Here is an 18,503-nt window from a genome sequence, read left to right on the forward strand (position 1 = left end):
AGAATATTTGCGAGATTCTTCAACTTTGAGTGTGCGGCTCAGTTGAAGCTGATTGATTGAGGCTCGGTTGTTCAAGCTGCACCATATGGCGGTCTATATTTAGCGAAAGACTCTTATGAATAATGTCGCCGGCAACAGACCAACAATTGTCTCCATTTTGCGCAAATGTTTGATAAATTTATAGGAAAGTCCTTAATGCTACAGAATTGCAAATCTCTAATAAGAATGTTTAGACGTCGCATAACTTTCGTGGGGCTCATTTAAGCCTAAAACACTTCGTTCTCCCGAGTGGTTTGATTATAGTGCCGTATCCCCAAATTCAATTGACTAATTCTCAAACAACTACAATGCTATATAAAAAACTTTTGTGTGTTTACTGTAGTCAGTTTTTCATTCAGTAACACTGAAATGGAGACACCAGAAGCAAAGTATCGTCGATTAATGATCGTGCAACTGACTGCTCAAAGAAATGGCCATTAACTCTCACTAGTTTCGGAACAAGCAGGCTTTACGTTTTGTTTACGTTTTGAAATACATGTCTCTTGGATGTAAGTACCGATCAGCTGCTACAACAAGTAGATTGAGCTGGTTTTAGCTGCCAAAATCTGGAACTCGATAAATGATGCTGGACCTTGCCTTGCCGGCCTCGAAAATAGCTTATGAGATGCTACTACTGTTACTGATGTCTACACAGTGACGTGCCGACGATCGTAGTGAGGCTGAGCGAATGATTGCCCAAGCAATCAAGAAGTATGAAATCCCTTAGGGAGGCGATCATTGACATGATTAATTGCTACATACTGGCAAGGCTGAGACCATTTTTTATGTAGATGAGCAACAACAGCTGTGTCTTCACCAGGTGTGTTAGATTACTGAGTGCAGCCATCTTCCATCGGGTCGAGATTAGCTTGTAGCGGCTCCAGACTGACAGCATAGATGTTTTTCAAAGACACAGATGCGACGTTGATACTTCACTGGAGGAAGTCGCGTGTGCGTTAAATGGCCATGTACTCTCTGGTCATATGTGCTGTATCAGTGCCTCCGGAATTTGGACTTACCAAATTGCAACCTCGCAGCCGATGCCAACAAGCACTACTGAACTAAGTCGACAACCCAGGATCATTACAGCTTGGTTTACCGCAAGAGGGAGCAAGGAATGGTTTCGTTCTGCAAACAGAACAGTTACGCATCATTTCAAAGTCTCCTCTTGCCGGAGGCGCACTAACTCGACCAACTACTACGGACAGGATAACATGCTTCATTATGGGGGAGCAGTCTAAATAGACGACGCTAATGGCATATGTGATTCATAGGAGAGTAGAAGAGATTACAAAAAATATTTTCTGGGATGAACGGTAATGCTATCAATCCAATTATTGGCGTATGCACCTTGAAACAAGTTGAAGAAGGTCTCAGTTTGGTACCGAAGACATTGTGAGGGTGACATCAAGTATTTGGAAAAGCTTTTTCCCGCCTCAGAAGGCGATTGTTACTCATAAACGTGTTGAATTAATACAGGCTTGATTTAAATCGCAAGATAATCAGAAGAAAGCTAGAGAAGGTATTAAAACTGTGACTTCTGCTTTAGCTTCGTAAAAGCTATGTAAAGCTCTATATAGACACTATACCCTTGACTTAGTTAGCAGAAAGTAGAAGTCCAGATGAAAGCAGCTTTCAATATCTCATAGATCATTTGAATATTCGAGAATATTATTACAGTTATCATTTACACTGGATTGAACATTTTGCACAATGACTACAATAACAGTGGATTCTTCTGTTCAGGCGCAATATGAAAAAATGACGGAAGATTTTCGAGCAACACAGACAAGTGCGTCGACCACTGATTATTTGGAAGTCAACATTTGACTAACTTGGTACAGGTCTGTCCACGTTTGTAGAAGCCCGGCAGCAGCTGGAGTCGCAATATCAAGAAAATAAGATTGTTCAAAAGGTTTGATAGCCAAGATCTTCGAATGTGGACTGCGCTAACAGCGTGGCAGGAGTTCTCAATACTTGATGATGATTCCAAAATTTACAAGTTGATTGGGCCCGTACTTGTGCCTCAGGACAAGTCAGAAGCTGTTATTAATGTCGACAAGCGGTTGGAGTTCATCGAGTCAGAAATGTTTGTTCTTCTGTGTATTTGGCGGCCTTCAGAGAGAGCTGACCCATATCTATAGAAAGCGAATCGAAAACGAAATTAACGACACCAGAACGACCAGCGAAAAGAAACGCGCCGAGGTTAGCTTACGAGTTCATAGCTGTGAAATTGCTGACGAAATACTAGTTAATTGCCTTCCAAACACAAATACAAGAAAAAGCTCGGAGTAGTTAAGAAACGTCGAAGTTATGTAATGTATAGGAAAGGAGCGCATATTGCCATTAAAAATAACATGTCATGCAACTCAAGAAACGCCGACCCAATAATATGACTATAATACAACGCCTAATTTATGATTTGATTGTAGGAATATCTGCAACCTCATTTATCTGTAGCACTTTTGAAAACTTTCCAGGCACTATTGATAAGTCTCTGTCTCTTATGTTTCTCACGAATTCCATACCTTGTCGCAAAGCGCCGTCCGCGCCAGGGCACAGAAGTTTAATTTTGGAAGCAGTGGCCTCCTCTTCCTTGTTTTCAGCTACGGCATAATGCGTGCCGTCATGTGTAAATCTGACTTCTGGCTTCCACGCCTCTGGCAGCGGTATGCGAGACGGCAGACTCTTTTGCATAGATTTTGGTACTTTAAATAACCATATTTCCTTGCCGTCGCTCGTCATTTTCGAATACGGAAAGACTTTTGATCTAGAACTTGTCGGCGGCATTGGCTTAAACCGATCAGGAGGAACATATGATCTTTCAGAATTAGCTTAGTTTTTCAAAATATAATGCAATTAAAAAGCTTACTCCTCTGAATCCGAGTAGGATTCAGTATCTGAGGACATTTGTGGCTAATAAAGACTTAAAGATTGACAAAAGTTGATTTCAAATGTTCGTGTTTTTTCGAAGTCTTGGGACGAAGAAAATATTATTCGACTGCGCAAACTGACGTTTTTGCCATTTAATGTCATCCACTTAATTTGGTAAGTTCATCTGAACTCCCAATCAAAATATTCTTCGTAAGTGTCAATTCTTCTGTCGAGACCAGCTATACTCTAACGTAGATGGTCAGGATTTAGACAATTATTTCAGATTTATACCGCTGGTTTGTGTTTTAATTGAATCAAGGGCTGTTTGAAGGCGTTAGAGAGAGTTGAAAGTAGTCATGTTGCGGCATACTAGAAATAGTCTTATGCAACTCGCGAAAAAGCGTCTGGCGTACACATGTTTATATCGCCGGATATATGAGGTTGATAGAATGCGGCTACTTGAATTTGTTAACAACGTACAAAGTCGGGCGGCCATAAGATCAATCAGCAGTGCAAGCCGTCTACTGGATGTCGAATCTCAGTCTCGATCGATGGGAAGTGATCTGAGCTGGATTCAAAGGCTGCGAAAGATACCTGTGAAAAACGAAGACGTGCCTGTAAGAGACAGTTTATTGCTCTGAAACAAGTTTTTGACCGTAATAGTTGATTGACGAGGTATTGGAAGAAGAAGAGTTATCAGCTGCCTACGAGAATTTATTTGAAACCTTGGGAATTGACCAGAAGATTTTAATACCCGAGTCTCAGGTGCAGACGCTTGCGATACCGGACCGAATTAGAGAACGAATAGATCAGAATGTGCTTGTCGCAACAGAAGGGTCTTCAGTGGACTGGAACCAAATAGTGGAGAGCTTATTGGCAAATCCAGAGGGCTTGAAAGGTTTGAGCGAAGGAGATACTGGATACTTTTTAACACTTGTGCCGAAGGCCGTAAGATCACAGCATTTTGATGGGATTCTCAATCTACTCCAAACCTCAGGCAAGCGGCTCACAATGTTACACTACGAAGCTTTATTAGCAGCATGCTCGTTTGGCGAGCACCGAAAAGACGGAGATCAATTGATAGAAGCGATGGAAGCAAATGACATCCCGATTCGAAGCAAAACTTTCACGCATATTTTGCGAATGTATTATGTCGCCAAAGACGACAAAGCTATGTTGGCTACTGTATCAAAGATGCATACTCTCGGCATGCCGTTGACAACGGAACACTACTTGGTGCTTATGCAGATGTGTTATCGATCTGACAAGATAGACCAGCTGTTTCAAATTTTCGACTTGTTAAAGTTTAGAGCTACCAGCGACTTGCCTGATCGGTCAATCTATCAGATGGCGATTCTCGCTTGTAGCAAGACAGATGACGTCGAGCGCGCATTTGATTTAGTGAAGGAAATGACGACCAGACCTATAAATCCATTACAGTCGAATGCTGAAATTACTCAAGCGCTCATTTATGTCTGCTCAAAGCGATTGGAATTCCAGAGCGAGGCTTGGAGATTGGCATTAGAGTTGAAAGAGCAGGGTGCTACTCTTGGTATTAAGTTAAAGGAAACATTTCTATACTTGTGTTCTTCTCCGGGAGATATATCTCATGCTAGATTGTTCTTCTTGCAAATGTAAGCCATTGTTTATTTCTGGTAAATAGTTTTAACTCTTCATAAGGGCCCGCGATGGAAGTATTCGACGAGGGAAGCCATTTCAATATTTGTTTCGCGCATATGGTCGTTGGGAAAAGTTTTACGTTCGAACCGCTTTGCGTGGCGAGCTTGGTCTTAAAGTCAGGGAAGCTTTCATCGCTCAAGACATCTGGGACCCTGTCCAAGGTGAGCCACCATTACTACCTGCCTTATCATTAGATAGGCTTGGGGATATATTAGCGGAAGCGCGTGCATTGATGTTGTATTTACAAGACGAACATCCTCAATATATGGATGGTTCGGTCGTGAACGCATACCTTAGAGTGGCTGCGAAATTTAGAATCGATGACAAGTTTAGGTTATGGTTTGCCGAAACGACCGAACCTGCAATATCACCGTTAGACTCACTCATACCAGACTGTGCATACGATTTGTCTTTTCTCAAGGAGACTTACCCAAGAGGCGATATCGAAGCACACAGACAAGCTTTTTACAACCGATTCGGTGAAGTGCATGAACTGTCGCGGCCAAAAGTGAAGCGCAACCGGTATATTTATCAGACCGCTTTGCAGGCTGCTTACAACACCAAGTCCGACAGTTTCGCTGAAGCCGTTTACAATGAGCGCGAGGCTTGGAAAAGCTTACCAGAGTACGCCGAACTGTCAGACGAAGAAAGGCGCCGATTTGATCATAAGGCTGTCTGTCTGTTGATGGACACGTACGCTAGGGCGGACCGGTTAGATGACGCGCTGGAGCTGCTTTGGGCACATGAAGATCTGCCATGGCAAAGCGATCGCGATTTCGCGAATCTGAAGGTCAAGGCCAAACAGCTTGAGCAAGAATACGTGTTTGAGGAACTTCAAGAGTTTGCATTACAGTACGAGGCTAGATACGGCGTGCGACCGAGAAGGACTAATGTGCGATATCTTGCTTCGCCAAGAAAGGCAACTTTTAGCTCGGATCAGAGAACAGCATATTTAAGACGCAGCCCATCGCATGCTTTGCGAGAGTCGCAAACATTTGATTGGGTACGGTCGTCTGATCATAACTCTGCACATGACTCTGCACATGACTCTGAAAACCGGCCGTACAGCGTCAAAGAGCGGCGCAGTATCTAGATTGCGGCTTGATGTACTTTTTTGGCATTAAGGTGAATGTGTACAGATAATTTGTATTATAATTACATAGACTACAATTGGCATTGTATAGATGGCCAGCTTGATAAAGTATTATATATTTTTTTGATATACAAACACTAGTCACGTACAATCCAAATCCTCGGAAGTGAACAACAGAAAAATCAGCTAATATTATTCCAATGAAAGTCCGCGAATGTCCCAAACAAATATTCAAACAAATATCCAAACAGCCGAAACTTACCATGGTGTAGTAAGATCTTACATCTAGTCCTGCACCGAAGTATTGTCTTCTTCTTCGGCAGTGCAAATTAGTCGCGCACGGTGTCGCATCATTGCGTCTTGGCGAGCAAACGCCTTTCCACATCGGCAAACGTACGGCTTTTTGCCTTCGTGCTTCTTCTCGTGTCGCCGAAGATCATGCTGGCGCACGAACCGGGCATCACAAGTTGCACACACGTGCGGCCGGTCCGACAAGTGAGTCTGAATATGTGTCCGGATGTTGTATCGTCTACCAAAAGTTTTGCCACAGTTTTCAAACTTGCAAACATATTTTCCGTTTGCGTCGCGGCCTCCAACAAATGCATCAAGTGCTTTCGTCGGCAGCCTTCCCTTCCTTGAGTCGCTATCTTCGGCGCTGATAGTCACCTTGGCTTTAGTTATGGGATCCGCAGTGACGATGGGCTGCCATGCAGAAGACCAACTTACTTTTCGATTTGGACTTGAAAAGGTTTTGGTTTGTGCCAACTCAGGCGACGAGAAGTCGGTATTATCTTCGGCTGATGAGAACGAAGGTGACAGCGCCTCTGAGTGATAATCGGCTTCATAGTCACTTTCCGTTGGTATAAACGTGTGGTCATGCCTCGCATATGTACCGACCGCTAATGGGCCATTGGCATAAGGGAAAATCGGATGCGATGGCAAAGCGGCCAGTCTTGTAGAATGGTAGTCATATCCGTCGTTCACATAAAAATCGTCGTCGTAATCTGTGTACTCGACCATCGCAACATCGGACGATACCTGCAAAGGTTCCAGCAAAGAACTATCACTGTTCAAGTACGGCTGCAATGGTAGCCGCGAGAATATATCATAACGGTTGCCTACAGTGTCTTGGGGAGTATACAAACTGACTGACGGATCCTGGCCCATAAATGCCGTCTGACTATACATTTCAGTAGATCCTAATTTGTCAGTATGTATGCAGTTGAACTGAAGCAGCACGTACTTTGTGGTGGAGAACTTGGTGGTATCATTCGTGTTCGGTATTGACTACTGGGCTCTTGACTCCAAGCGCGTTCCATCATGAACGAGTCGATTTCATCATTAAATATATGATCAGACTCGCTACCTGATAATGACAAGTCTGGCGATCTGTTTAACTCTGGTGAACTGTTGTAGAGCAATTGTTGAGGCGACAGATTAGGCAGCTGAGCTGGAACTGAATACAACTCTCTAGCTTTTCTTGGTTGACCTTGCGCGTACCGTGTTGGACTCCGCAAATCTGCTGCTGACATTGTGAACTTTATTTGATGAAAAAATAATGTGTGAAAAAAAAAAACAAGAATCGACCAGCGACCTGTAAAATATAGTCAGTAATGCTATTATTCAATTGCAAGCAGACTTGTACCTTATAAGAAGAAGGGAACAAAGATATCACAGACCAGCTGCTTTAACTTTTAAGAATAACAATCAAGCAAGAAGCAGAGCTTAATTAAAAAAGCTACTGACTCTAGTGAAGATGATAAAGGGAGGGAGAAGGGGAGAGAGATGAGAAAGAAAGAAGAATGAGGTGACAGGAAAGAATATATTCAGGTCAGCTATCACACTTTATCGAAAGGTTGAGGTCGAAATTTCATCCTGGATTTTCAGAGACGGTAATCAAAGGCAAAACCGGTAAAGATGAGACGGATTCACTCGGGTATTTACTTACTGCCAAATCTAGATTCTTGTCAATACACTATTTAGATTTATTCCCGCATTGAGCGCCGCACGCTCAAGCAAATGTGAGCCGCTCACCTTATGTGGTTGGCATGACAACTAGCATTATCTCTAAATGCATGACATTTACAGCATATATGCGCAACGCTTAAACTTAGTTACAGATATTAGTAACCTGCAAAATTTTTTAATGCTAAAAGGGCATGTGGCGCAGTTGGTAGTCGCGCCAGTTTTGCATGTAAATGCTTGAATCTACTGGAGGTCTCCGGTTCGAACCCGGACTTGTCCAATAATTTTTTTAACTTTTAACTGAAATATTTAAGGGTTTTGTATTATGCTGAAGAATTTATGAAATCCTGCAGTTTACGAGCTTTTGGCCTGGGTTCAGTTAATATATAATTTGACATGTTAAAAAAAACTAAAATTAGATCGTAGAGACATTTATTAGGGATGTGGTTGTTGAGCTTGGGTTGATCAAATTTTCTTGAACGTTGTCGCGTCCCGGCTTGTCAAAATGTAAACAAACACAATCTGAGCATTCGCATCACCAATTTTTCGAACTCCCACGCAGCTTTTGCAATTTGTTGTTGAAAGATTTACTGCTCAATAACACAATGGCTGCAGCAGAATCAGGTCGTAGCATTCCGGATTTTGAAATTCAGCAACTTCACCATCCATCAGTTCATCAAAAGCTACAGCTGATCTCACAAGACATTACGTATCTACAGAAGCGCTTTTTGGAAGCAGCGAAGAAGAAAGTCGATGCGCAATTTCCAAACAGCGGTGATGGCAAAGATTCATTGAAGGAAGAAACGGAGGCGATTGTGAAGCAAGTCAGTTTTGTTACACGTTAGGAATTGCTGAATGAAGGCTGATGTCGCGTTTTTAGTATATTCTCAAGATGTTTGAAATGTCTCGACACAGTCTGGTTATTAACGGTTTGGATGGTGCAGATCCTTCGTTGTTATCATTAATGAAGGGCGCTGGTGTTGATGTTGACGACGAGAGTGAGAGTGAGTTAGATGGTAACTTTATAGCTGGATTTATGCCTGACAGCTCCCTAGAATACGAACCGTACGATTTAGATTTGAACGAAGAGGTACGACAGCTTTACGCGCACATAGACGAAGAAACAGTCACAGTTACAAAGCTGCGACACGAAGCCCCTCTTCGGGCAGTGAAGAGTTATAAGGCACAGCTTGAGAAGTTGAACGAACAGCACAAGGCTTTAGAGAGTGATGAAGTTGATATGGAGGACCAAGTTGAAGAAGTTACGGTTGAAGACGTTTTGCCGCGACAGAAAGCAGTTGAACAAGATTTTGATAAGCTCATTGGCACTTTAAAGCTGTTGAAGAAAGTACGTGCATTTTTACATATCTTTCTCTTTTATATTTGCTAACTACTCTGTTTAGAGCGTTCCTGTGACGACGGCGAAGTTAAATCGAGCAGAAGCAGCACTGATGCATCTGGATCATGTTCGACAGAATTGAGCTTAGTTTTGATGTAGATATCGAGTCATACCGGCGTTTGGAGCTCTTGTTTATTTTCTAGTCGTATTTTCTAGTCATAGATCATCAATTATAATGAATAAACTCGGAAATATTTGTGCATATCGTTCATGGTTGGGTTGGTTCAATTTCACGTAGTCGAGAAACTCCCAACCGCTGACAGTCGCCATCGGAAATCGAGCCTGCGCAGGACACGCACGACTCTCTTTGCGTAACAGCTCTGCAAGCATATAATTTGTTTGTACTTTTTAGGTAACACTTTACTATGCATCGTTTGAACATTGCTCGTGTCAAGCATTCTACTTTGTCTGCACTGTCATTAGATGTAGTGCGAGCACTTGCCGCTCACAGCCTTGCAATCGGCTTCGTTACTGTTCAAACTCACAACTACAGTGCTGATTCAAAATCAGCAGCGAGTGAGGTACGAGAGGCGGGAACGGCAAATACAGACGCTCTGCCTGCAAGATCATCGACAACTACTAAATCAGCGTCATTTGATGAGGAAGACACGGGATACATGATGCGACGCCTTTCTCAGTTAGCTGCCGAGGCAAATCCAATTAAAGACGATCCCGCGACCCAGAAAGCAAAAAATGAAGAATTAATTAGCCCCGAGGAGCTTGAACAGTTGAAAACTCGATTGACGCGACGTATCTTCACAGAAGAAAATGCTCAGGCTTTGGCAGGTGCAAGTTTGCCACGAAATGCTAGCAAGCATACGCATGATATCGCGTTTAATAAGCCATGGACTGGTCAGGAATCAACAGAAGATGCAGTTTTGCGTATGCTTGTTGACGCAAACAAGCCACTCCGGGTGTCAGGTAGTGGCAGCGGGACAAGTGGCCGCGGTGGATTTGGTGGCGGCAATTCTACAGTCGTGTCAATGCCAAAGTTGAAGAAGTCAGTTCCAGCATCAGTTAGACTTGCTCGTGCTCGAGAAGAGTCGTTAGAGTATTCAATTGCAAAGAATACAGGCACTTTGGAGGACGTGTTGCAGCCAAAGAAGAAAGGATCAGTCGTGAAAAGCAACGAACCTGAAGAGGATCCTGAGTTTTCAAGCATATACAAGGAGAGATTTCGTACGCCGCGCGCTATGCCTGGTACAATTCAAGGACTGCGTGCACTGGCGGAAGAGAGAATAGAAGATGCCCGAGCAAGAGGTCAGTTCAATAACATTCAACGCGGCGGCAAGTTGGACATGGATCCTAGAATCTCTTCTCCATTTTTAGACACTACAGGTACTTAGACATGGTGGTTAATTTTGAGACTGTCACTTACACCAGACAGAGTTCTTTCTGAACCGTATCATTCAAGTAAGTCAAACTTACAACCTAGCTATGGCCTCGACTAATTTATAACAGCGGCAAGATATTGCACCTCCATGGATTGATAAGCAGCAAACAATCATGCAAGACCTTCGGCGATTTAGGATCGAACTTCGAGAGGGCTGGAAACGGCATGCGATGCGGTTGGTGTCAGACGAGGCACATGGCTTAGAAGAGCAGATGCGAAAAGCGAATCAATATGCCGAGGCGGAGCTAGCTTACGCGGAACGAATGGGCTTGCTGTCTAACAACAAGGAACAGCCAGATGTAGGGTCTCAGATTGAAGCGGCAGTTGCGTTTGGTGTCGCTGTTGAGCAAACTGAAAGTACGTCTTCTAAGACAATTGACGAACCAGAGCCGGAGCCGGAGCCAGTACCAGAACCAGAACCAGGGCCAGAGCCAGAGCCGGAGCCGATATCAGGGCCTGTATCTGAGCTTACAGCTGCAACTACGTACAAACGTATTTCTAAACGTGATTGGGAAATGATTGAGCAGAGTTATCACGAAGCAGCCATTAAAGCTCTTAATGACAGTATACGGAGTTACAATTTAATGGTTAGTTGTGGAACTTGCTCGTAAATCGTGTTTTCCTGACAATTTTTTTAGGCACCGAGTCCTGCGCGTCGTGCATACTTGTCATTGGAGCGAGAGCGCACGTTGTGTTACGTAGAAGTAGCACCCAATCTCGCCGAAGCATTGCGGGAACGTGACGTGTTCATTCGGTCTGGACGAACGACGTTCACGACTACACCTATAAAGAAACCGGGAACGATTGTAAATAGCTTTTTTGGCCAGGAGGTTGTAATTATGGAAAAGAGAGGGAACGAGTATGGCTTCAAGGAAATGTTTAAAGATCTGTTTAGGCGCAGTAAACCATCTGTTTAGTCGCTCTCATTTGTTTGGCAATACACAGCTTCACTCTACTCTATTATCGTATTAAAAATTGAACAGTCTATCTGTGTCTCCAGCACTTGATAGCTTTGTATCAATTTCACCACCAAAGCTAAGCTCCGGCAACTTGATTATATCTATGGCTTTGTCCAACGGCAGGCTCGGTAGCGGCTTATCACTGACTGGTAAACGGTTTGATTTGTGTCGTTTCAGACCTGTCCTCATGTACTCAGAGTCCCATCCATCTTTGAACGCAAATGATACTAGTGTTTCCAGATTTTGATGAAGCGAGTTTGTGTATACTCCGCTGGACGCACGTAAGTAATTGCCTACAAGCTTTTCAAACCCACTATCCCGTAACTTGTCTCTTATGTTGTTTCTATTTGTAACTGATGGTGTCCGTGCAAGGATCAAATTCAGTAATTGTATATGTAGCGCGATATATTCGACCGCCGCCTTTTCAACACTACCATTCTGTCTGTTGGCTGTGACTTCATCCGGATTAGAATCTTTCGGTTTGAAAATGTCATTAATATCAAAGTCTTGCAGTTTAATGATGTAGCTGACATGAGTAAATAGCCAAAACGCGTCTCGTACGACGTTACCGCACTCTAGGCACCAGTTTTTGAACGGCCGGCGGCGGTGACATACTTCGAGGAAATCTGGTCCTAAATCTTCTGCTTTAGGTGGTGGGTCCTCAATATATGACAACAAAGTCTCTGCTCTTTGCCGTCCTATGTGACTCGAACAGTTTGCAAGATATTCGTCTGTTTGTCAATTACATTTCTTTCTATGAATTTAACGGACTTACTCAGTACTGCGATAATATATGCTCTGTCTGTAAATAACGCTGGTTGTTTTTCGGAAAATAAAAAATCGATTAAAGCTGGAAACAGTATGGGTGCGACTGTACTGATATAAAGCGTTCCTTTCTATAAAAAGTATGTTAGTAGACTGCCGATAGGGGCAGCAACACAAAAACATACTTCGAACTGTCCGATTAATTTTAAACAATGCATTAATTCACGGTACATTTCATCGTCAGTTTCTTCTCTAAATGAAATAAGTTGATTTCTTTATAAATTCACCCGTATTTTCGTACCTCCATTGAATGCGAGAAATTTCAATCAAATGTTGACTTATGAATTCAATGCCGCTGCATTCTAAGAACTTGTTCATCCATTGCAGCTTCTCACATTGCAACGACAACCTCAGCTGTCGTACAACTTTAACGCTAACACCAACGGAATTGAATCGAAGATACTCACCGTAGTCACGAGGATCAGTCAGATATGGTGGATTGTCTCGTGTGTAATTGTGCAGCTTGATCTTTTTGGGAGACCATGGATACGTCTCTGGTTGAGTATTTTGCTTGTTTGTGATCTTGACCGAGCTGTCTAATATAGTCGGTGACGGACACATGTCATTATTAATTAAGTTCACCTTCACATTCGTGTCTAGTTCTCGAAGTTGTTGCCTTAAATGCTCTGCAATGCCTCGGGAGTCCTAGAAATTTGTTGATAAAAAGTAAAACAGTTAAAGTAAGCAACATACTAATAGCAGTTCAAAAGCTTTGTCTATCGCACTTAAATCAGAAAACTTTGAACTCAAACCCAATGGCGAATTGTGGTGGTTTTCCTTGTCAACCACAGCGATACCCCCAAACACGTCATCTTCATTGTTATAGAGTTTTGAAGCTGGAGTTCTCACAGCAGTTTTTTTTTTTGGCGACCCTGGCGGAGTATTTGGCGGTCTTGCAACAAGCGCTAACTTATTCAACAATTTGGGCAGCGAAAGCGGCGAGAAAGCTGCCAAGATTGAATTTGATGGCGCATGTTTCTCGGGAGACCGAGAAGGTCTCTGAGGATTATAGAGCCGAGAAGGCGAACCCATTTTCTATAAGCTTACTCAATTGTACTACTCTGATTATATCGGATGACCAAGTGACTGCAGTGTTTGTGTAGAAGGGATTAGGATGATGCCGACGGACGACCGGATTTATTATGATGCTGCTCGATTAGGAAATTTATTATGGTCCGAGCGCTAATCTTTATTTTATAGTTTAAAGATTAAACCTTGAATGACGAGCACTCTGTACGATTATTACGACCCGGACTGCGTCTCACGTCCATTAGTTGCACTCGTCCATGTCTTGTACAATCAAGACATCCAGCTTGTAAGTATTTGGAGAACAGACCACAAGTCAAGTTGCACCGACGGTTGATTTCTAAAAGTGGGTGCTATGCTCACTAAATTATGCGACTTTTTAACACGAAGGTGGGCGAGTATTTTGTACAGATGCAGTCTGTTTCTGCTTGTCTTTTTCACATTCGGATTCATCATTGTCACTCCGGCTGATTTAATTTCTCAAGCGCGTCGAAATTCGCAAATTTACAATGTTATTATCGTCGCTGCCACGTACTTTGCAGTCACATCTTTTGCTATACTTTTGTACGCCGTCAGGGTCTACGATGTCCGCTCAGCTCTGTCTGATATTCCAAAGCGATATGTTCCTGGCCAGCACGACTTGCCTAAAAGTTGCTCAGACGTGATACAAGCAGAACTGGTACGGTGCCGGATGATTCAAGCGTCACTGCTGCCACAAGAAGGCATTTCACATCCGGGTTTGCCTCCACCACATTCAGACTTTGACTTCTCTCAAGTACCTTATCTTGAGGTGTTAATTGAAAGCGTTAAAGTGCTTGAAACTAAAGCATGCAACTTGCATCCGGAACTGCAACGCAGACCAGGAATGCCTTTACGAGATTACTTTATGTTTTTGGGCCAGTATGTGCCAATAGATGTGGGACTGAGTCGCAAGTTTTTGGACTACTACGAGGAAGTCAGGTTTTCAAACTGCCAGATTACTGAAGAGCGTTTCAAATACATCATGCGGATTTTCGCACTTCTAATGCGAAGCGTCTATCTGCCAGATAGAATGGAACGTTCGCTTCCTTTGGAACGCGTTGACACTGCGCAAAGTTGACCCGATATGAATAATATTCAACTTTATCAGCTGGAGAAATTGAATTTTGGAATTTGGGTTTGCATTTGAATTGTTTTTCTTTTTGACAAAAGCCCATTTGGAGTTTGGGAACTAATAATTAAAATTGGATTTTGGTGTTATTGATGTTGTAATATGTGTTCTCTACGGATTGATAAAAACTATGATAATAAAGTACATATCAACTAGATGAGATCGTTGCAAAGTAGCCAAGTGATAAAGACCCAAAAATTTAAATCTTCATCTGGACCATGTATTTTTCCGTAAGCATATTGATCACCAAAAAGCAACTCAACTCCAACCTGCATGTGGCAGAAATTCACTCGGTCGACATCATTTCAGACTAAGCATTACACATTCCAAAAAAAAAGCAAACAAAGTTACCTAAAAAACCATACATACTCCACATATCCCAAAGCTATCAAGATCAAGGTCCTGACCCTCACATGAGTGCGCGCGAAGCCGAGCAATCCTTGTGCACGAGCAGCATCGCCTTGAGATTAACAACCTGCTCACGTAAACTCACAATTTGCGCATTCAAGGCCTCATTTTCGTTTCCATAATATTCTACCTTGGCTTGCAAATTATTTAGCCACTGCTTCTTGCGCTGACGACACTTTAAAGCAGCCACCCTGTTGCGCTCCAGGAAATTCTTTCGCTTTTCTTCGTCTGTCATCTTTTTGTCACTTTCCCCATCTTCATAGTCTTCCGGTTTTGGTGAAGTAGAATCTACGGATTCAGATCTAGCAGGCTGCGCAACGGATCTCTGCCGCTTATTGCTAGCTGGTGGAGGATTCTCAGCTTTACGAGAATTTTTTCTCCCGGCTGGCGCTTTCTTCTTGTCTGCTTTCTCAGCAGCTGCTTTTTGCTCGGATGCTTTAGCAGCATCGGCTAGTCGTTGCTGCTGTTGGCCTTGACTCAACAAATACAAACCATTAGCAGCGGCACTTGCCGAATCTGCCATGGCTTCTCTGCCTGGCACGGCAGGTTGGGCCTGTTGTGACATTGCGCCCTGAGGAATAGCCTGTGATTGAAACACAGGTGAACTTGATTGAATTGAAGGTGCGGAGGTGGCTGAAACCGCAACTCCACTTGTTGGAGCGGCAGAAACAGTCAAACCCGGAGCTTGTGACACAACGCTTCCAAGCGGTTGTGGAGTTTGCGGGTACGAAGTCGACTGAAGTCTAGAAGGGGTGGGTGGCACTAAGGCAAAGATTGCAGCTGTGGTAGGACTTGGAGCAGGGAATATTGAGCCACTACCGCCTGGGGTAAGTCCAGTTCTGATGCCTGACTCGATAGGTGTAAGACCGCTTCTTAAATGACTGTCGACATATGACACTGCTGATTGAGCAGGTCCTGGTAGCATAGCAGGCGATAAGGGCCCAGATCGCAAACTATTGATTCCCCAGTAATTAGTATTCGGGGTAGATCCAAGTAAAGAGGAAGGAGAAGCCAGTGAAGCCACTGGCGGTAACAAAGCCTTTTGCGCCGAGTTAGGTGTGCCTTCCTTTGAAGCAAAAGACTGCTCGAAGGGATTTGGTTCGAGATCCAGTTTGATTATGATATGGTGCAGATTCGGTACTGTAAAGTACTTTCCGCTGTAATAAACGCTTCGGAGAGGTTGGACGCAAAGAAAAAAACAATTCAAGCTTAGACGACCTTGCAGGTGCTATAACGACCTAATCGAGCCTGTAATTTAAAACACGCGGTCAGTACAGCTATATTAAAAGAAGCACAGTTCACTTTTATAGTGGTGAAGACACACCAAAACATACCCGTCTAAGCTACAGATCACGATATTACAAAGCGAACCCTTTTAACGGCCAGGACGCGAAGAGAATAAAAAAAAAGCGACTAGAATAAACAGTCTAGTCAATTAAAGACTCGGAAATTAGACGAGCGATGCGGCTTTGAATAGAGTGTTTTTGGTCGACGTGAATTTGTGATAGAGTGTCCAAGTCGAAGCAGAAAAAATCGAGTGGGAGCGATGACGGAATGATGATGTTGATGGGATGGGCGTGGTGACGTATATATAGCAGAAATGCATTGTTTGACAATTGTGAAGTTTATGGTATTAATCATAAATATTACTATGCATTTAAGTATATACAGGTACAAACTTTGTAAAGCCGCAAATGTGTGACCAAAATGCATATGATGCTATAAATGTCAAAACAACTACACATATATGCGCATTATATTGAAGATCGGCAGGTCTATGCTCGCAGCCATAAAAACCGCAAACATCGGATTTTTAATCCGACACGCGACAACCCACAAAACTACGCGTCAAAGTTGATAAACGTTCAGCTTAAATTTCCTGACGAGCATATTATTATCGTGTTGGACAGCATAGTAAAACTAGAATTATAAAGTGGCATTATAACTAAAGGTCTCACTACAAAAATGAACTTTCTATTCGTAGGCTGAATCGGAACTGACTGCAAAACCTATAACCGCCGATGAAACTGGCCAAGTTACAGTTATACTCAATCTCGGTAAATAGCGGCCCAACACAAGCTCGGTCACCCTGTAAAACTGTCAATCTCGCGTAAGCATTCTCTGGCCTGTGGCTGTTCCAACGGTCAAGGTTTGACTAATCCTCATCTTCAACCCCACCACGACATCAGAGTATTTGACCCGACAATCGGAATTTGGACCATAATGCCCTTGACAACTAATTCACCTTGAATGTCTTTTCATGCTTATCGAGCTGTTTTAAGAGATGCTAAGTCAGCATTGGAACTAGCATAGGTGATTTTTTTTTTCCACGAAGGCCGATAGAAATGATATACTCGTATGCGAAAATTTTTTGTTGATGTTGTACTTCGGAAAGTACAAGGCCTTTGTCGACGATCATTCTGAATGCTTGTGAAAGAAATCGTTTTGGGAAAAGATATGTATTAGTCAGAAAAACCATTTTGCAACGAAATGATCGATTAAACCCAATGCTGAACAAGTGTCAGGCACAGACAAAGTAAAAAGTGTGTCTATGAAAGAAGAAATGCAGTTCGAAGTACCTTCTTGACATTTGAGAAGATCGCCCATAGTTCTTATATTTGCAGTCTAAGACATTACCCATGAATCAGTGAGAATTTGGAGGCGCAGGTAGATGACGATAAAGCAACAAGTAGGTATATGAATCAACAGTAGATAAAGTAAGTAGCAGAGACTAGAATCAAGAACGGGACGCACCATAGCTTGGCGCTTGATTTCTTACTCTGCCGACTTGTGAGATGACGAAAGGCGGAGGCACAAATTGTAACCAAAACGAACTGCGATTGGTTCTAGCAAAGAAAACAAACACACACAGCTGATTGCCTTCTCTGCCAGTTGTTATGAGACCGTGTTTATAGCGAATGACATAATGCTGACATTTTATATTAATAATTATGTGTTCTAAAGTATTTGCTCGCTGTTGACTGATCTGCTGTTCTTAAAAGTTTCAGCTCCTTTCATCAGCATCAGCGGTCGTTAGATCAGTTAGAGTTTGTCTGTACTTCTTCGAATTATAGCAAATGAGCCGAGCGACCATAGTCTGAGGTTAAGACTAGAGATATAAATTTGAACGCAACTTTTTCCTCAAGGAAGTGCCCCAGCCAGATTTTGGTCAAAATTGGTTAATGATACTTCAGCTGTACATATCCAGATGGTAACTGTCAGGCAAAACGATCCTGTTAGTAACTTCAACTGAGAATGAGAAAAAAAGCTTCGTGTGTCATTTGTGAAGGACTATAAAATCAAGTTAATTTAGGTTTGACTAAAGTCTTAAAAGGTTCACGGAAAATGTAATACTAGAACTAGATAGACTTTCATGACAGAGTTGACATGATTGGTATCAAACGTACAACGACGATCATTTCAACTTTAGTTTCAAAGCTCTGATTATGCCAGAGATATAGATCTAAACCAGAAACATTGCATCTGTTGGTTTGAACAAGTGCTTCATTACACAATATTTCGCCTTGGCTGGCTTAAAATTAGTTCGTTATCTCAGGTAACGTTTATATAAAGCCAAATACTAGTAAACGTTAAATTCAATTGTCGGCCATTCCCTGATTATTAAATTCTTTATGAAACTCTTCCTTTGCCTGACAACTTCGATTTATCATATTCGTTTACTTCATGTCGGT

At 42.6% G+C, this 18,503-nt stretch overlaps 9 protein-coding genes and 1 non-coding gene across 10 annotated transcripts; 6 read left to right on the forward strand and 4 right to left on the reverse strand.

Moving 5' to 3' along the window:
• Nucleotides 1-1,655: 1,655 nt before the first annotated feature.
• V1512DRAFT_259215 (Prefoldin) lies at nt 1,656-2,449 on the forward strand. Its single transcript, XM_066915600.1, has 5 exons — nt 1,656-1,831; nt 1,884-1,954; nt 2,004-2,128; nt 2,184-2,244; nt 2,291-2,449. The coding sequence occupies exons 1-5, from the start codon at nt 1,753-1,755 to the stop codon at nt 2,336-2,338; spliced, it is 384 nt and encodes a 127-aa protein (XP_066773041.1). The 5' UTR covers nt 1,656-1,752; the 3' UTR covers nt 2,339-2,449.
• V1512DRAFT_274572 (uncharacterized protein) lies at nt 2,069-2,983 on the reverse strand. Its single transcript, XM_066917786.1, has 3 exons — nt 2,912-2,983; nt 2,568-2,860; nt 2,069-2,522 (listed from the first exon to the last, which is right to left on the reverse strand). Exons 1-3 carry the CDS (start codon nt 2,947-2,949, stop codon nt 2,455-2,457), a joined length of 399 nt encoding a protein of 132 aa, XP_066773042.1. The 5' UTR covers nt 2,950-2,983; the 3' UTR covers nt 2,069-2,454.
• Nucleotides 2,984-3,924: 941 nt separating this feature from the next.
• V1512DRAFT_204395 (uncharacterized protein) lies at nt 3,925-5,686 on the forward strand (the record flags this gene model as incomplete). Its single annotated transcript, XM_066913329.1, has 2 exons — nt 3,925-4,547; nt 4,594-5,686. The coding sequence occupies 2 exons, from the start codon at nt 3,925-3,927 to the stop codon at nt 5,684-5,686; spliced, it is 1,716 nt and encodes a 571-aa protein (XP_066773043.1).
• A 37-nt stretch (nt 5,687-5,723) lies between these two features.
• On the reverse strand, nt 5,724-7,631 carry V1512DRAFT_259220 (uncharacterized protein). Its single transcript, XM_066915601.1, has 3 exons — nt 7,332-7,631; nt 6,930-7,280; nt 5,724-6,885 (listed from the first exon to the last, which is right to left on the reverse strand). Exons 2-3 carry the CDS (start codon nt 7,216-7,218, stop codon nt 5,972-5,974), a joined length of 1,203 nt encoding a protein of 400 aa, XP_066773044.1. The 5' UTR covers nt 7,219-7,280; nt 7,332-7,631; the 3' UTR covers nt 5,724-5,971.
• A 210-nt stretch (nt 7,632-7,841) lies between these two features.
• V1512DRAFT_t16 lies at nt 7,842-7,931 on the forward strand. The gene has a single exon. It is a non-coding gene; the product is annotated as a tRNA-Ala (tRNA).
• Nucleotides 7,932-8,144: 213 nt separating this feature from the next.
• Nucleotides 8,145-9,253, forward strand: V1512DRAFT_259222 (kinetochore protein Mis14 like-domain-containing protein). Its single transcript, XM_066915602.1, has 4 exons — nt 8,145-8,475; nt 8,532-8,655; nt 8,707-8,999; nt 9,055-9,253. Exons 1-4 carry the CDS (start codon nt 8,257-8,259, stop codon nt 9,130-9,132), a joined length of 714 nt encoding a protein of 237 aa, XP_066773045.1. The 5' UTR covers nt 8,145-8,256; the 3' UTR covers nt 9,133-9,253.
• A 19-nt stretch (nt 9,254-9,272) lies between these two features.
• Nucleotides 9,273-11,403, forward strand: V1512DRAFT_221570 (uncharacterized protein). The gene is made up of 4 exons (XM_066913719.1): nt 9,273-10,388; nt 10,438-10,463; nt 10,512-11,030; nt 11,082-11,403. The coding sequence occupies exons 1-4, from the start codon at nt 9,416-9,418 to the stop codon at nt 11,358-11,360; spliced, it is 1,797 nt and encodes a 598-aa protein (XP_066773046.1). The 5' UTR covers nt 9,273-9,415; the 3' UTR covers nt 11,361-11,403.
• V1512DRAFT_259227 (armadillo-type protein) lies at nt 11,308-13,352 on the reverse strand. The gene is made up of 5 exons (XM_066915603.1): nt 12,921-13,352; nt 12,469-12,872; nt 12,353-12,419; nt 12,178-12,298; nt 11,308-12,133 (listed from the first exon to the last, which is right to left on the reverse strand). Exons 1-5 carry the CDS (start codon nt 13,257-13,259, stop codon nt 11,412-11,414), a joined length of 1,653 nt encoding a protein of 550 aa, XP_066773047.1. The 5' UTR covers nt 13,260-13,352; the 3' UTR covers nt 11,308-11,411.
• Nucleotides 13,353-13,470: 118 nt separating this feature from the next.
• V1512DRAFT_259228 (uncharacterized protein) lies at nt 13,471-14,560 on the forward strand. The gene has a single exon (XM_066915604.1). It carries the CDS (start codon nt 13,609-13,611, stop codon nt 14,350-14,352), a length of 744 nt encoding a protein of 247 aa, XP_066773048.1. The 5' UTR covers nt 13,471-13,608; the 3' UTR covers nt 14,353-14,560.
• Nucleotides 14,561-14,812: 252 nt separating this feature from the next.
• Nucleotides 14,813-15,925, reverse strand: V1512DRAFT_203515 (Aft1 HRA domain-containing protein; the record flags this gene model as incomplete). Its single annotated transcript, XM_066913297.1, has 1 exon — nt 14,813-15,925. A coding segment is annotated over one exon (1,113 nt), but the record flags the coding sequence as incomplete, so codon positions are not given.
• Nucleotides 15,926-18,503: the final 2,578 nt, after the last annotated feature.

The sequence above is a fragment of the Lipomyces arxii genome (assembly GCF_038497795.1).
Source record: "Lipomyces arxii strain Phaff 12-163 unplaced genomic scaffold V1512scaffold_3, whole genome shotgun sequence".
NCBI classification, from domain to species: Eukaryota; Fungi; Ascomycota; class Lipomycetes; order Lipomycetales; family Lipomycetaceae; genus Lipomyces; species Lipomyces arxii.

What these genes read in the sequence shown, in the direction of transcription:
- V1512DRAFT_259215 (XM_066915600.1), top strand. Translation starts at nt 1,753, where the DNA reads ATGACTACAATAACAGTGGATTCTTCTGTTCAGGCGCAATATGAAAAA. An exon ending in AAAATAAGATTGTTCAAAAG is followed by an intron (nt 1,955 to 2,003) that starts GTTTGATAGCCA and finishes ACAGCGTGGCAG; the next exon opens with GAGTTCTCAATACTTGATGA. An exon ending in GAGTTCATCGAGTCAGAAAT is followed by an intron (nt 2,129 to 2,183) that starts GTTTGTTCTTCT and finishes CCATATCTATAG; the next exon opens with AAAGCGAATCGAAAACGAAA.
- V1512DRAFT_274572 (XM_066917786.1), bottom strand. Translation starts at nt 2,949, where the DNA reads ATGTCCTCAGATACTGAATCCTACTCGGATTCAGAGGA. An exon ending in TCCTACTCGGATTCAGAGGA is followed by an intron (nt 2,861 to 2,911) that starts GTAAGCTTTTTA and finishes TAATTCTGAAAG; the next exon opens with ATCATATGTTCCTCCTGATC. An exon ending in GGACGGCGCTTTGCGACAAG is followed by an intron (nt 2,523 to 2,567) that starts GTATGGAATTCG and finishes ACTTATCAATAG; the next exon opens with TGCCTGGAAAGTTTTCAAAA.
- V1512DRAFT_259220 (XM_066915601.1), bottom strand. Translation starts at nt 7,218, where the DNA reads ATGTCAGCAGCAGATTTGCGGAGTCCAACACGGTACGCGCAAGGTCAA. An exon ending in ACCAAGTTCTCCACCACAAA is followed by an intron (nt 6,886 to 6,929) that starts GTACGTGCTGCT and finishes CTGACAAATTAG; the next exon opens with GATCTACTGAAATGTATAGT.
- V1512DRAFT_259222 (XM_066915602.1), top strand. Translation starts at nt 8,257, where the DNA reads ATGGCTGCAGCAGAATCAGGTCGTAGCATTCCGGATTTTGAAATTCAG. An exon ending in CGGAGGCGATTGTGAAGCAA is followed by an intron (nt 8,476 to 8,531) that starts GTCAGTTTTGTT and finishes TCGCGTTTTTAG; the next exon opens with TATATTCTCAAGATGTTTGA. An exon ending in CTTTAAAGCTGTTGAAGAAA is followed by an intron (nt 9,000 to 9,054) that starts GTACGTGCATTT and finishes TACTCTGTTTAG; the next exon opens with AGCGTTCCTGTGACGACGGC.
- V1512DRAFT_221570 (XM_066913719.1), top strand. Translation starts at nt 9,416, where the DNA reads ATGCATCGTTTGAACATTGCTCGTGTCAAGCATTCTACTTTGTCTGCA. An exon ending in TCCATTTTTAGACACTACAG is followed by an intron (nt 10,389 to 10,437) that starts GTACTTAGACAT and finishes TACACCAGACAG; the next exon opens with AGTTCTTTCTGAACCGTATC. An exon ending in TACGGAGTTACAATTTAATG is followed by an intron (nt 11,031 to 11,081) that starts GTTAGTTGTGGA and finishes CAATTTTTTTAG; the next exon opens with GCACCGAGTCCTGCGCGTCG.
- V1512DRAFT_259227 (XM_066915603.1), bottom strand. Translation starts at nt 13,259, where the DNA reads ATGGGTTCGCCTTCTCGGCTCTATAATCCTCAGAGACCTTCTCGGTCT. An exon ending in AAGCTTTTGAACTGCTATTA is followed by an intron (nt 12,873 to 12,920) that starts GTATGTTGCTTA and finishes ACAAATTTCTAG; the next exon opens with GACTCCCGAGGCATTGCAGA. An exon ending in AATTAATCGGACAGTTCGAA is followed by an intron (nt 12,299 to 12,352) that starts GTATGTTTTTGT and finishes TACTTTTTATAG; the next exon opens with AAAGGAACGCTTTATATCAG.
- V1512DRAFT_259228 (XM_066915604.1), top strand. Translation starts at nt 13,609, where the DNA reads ATGCTCACTAAATTATGCGACTTTTTAACACGAAGGTGGGCGAGTATT.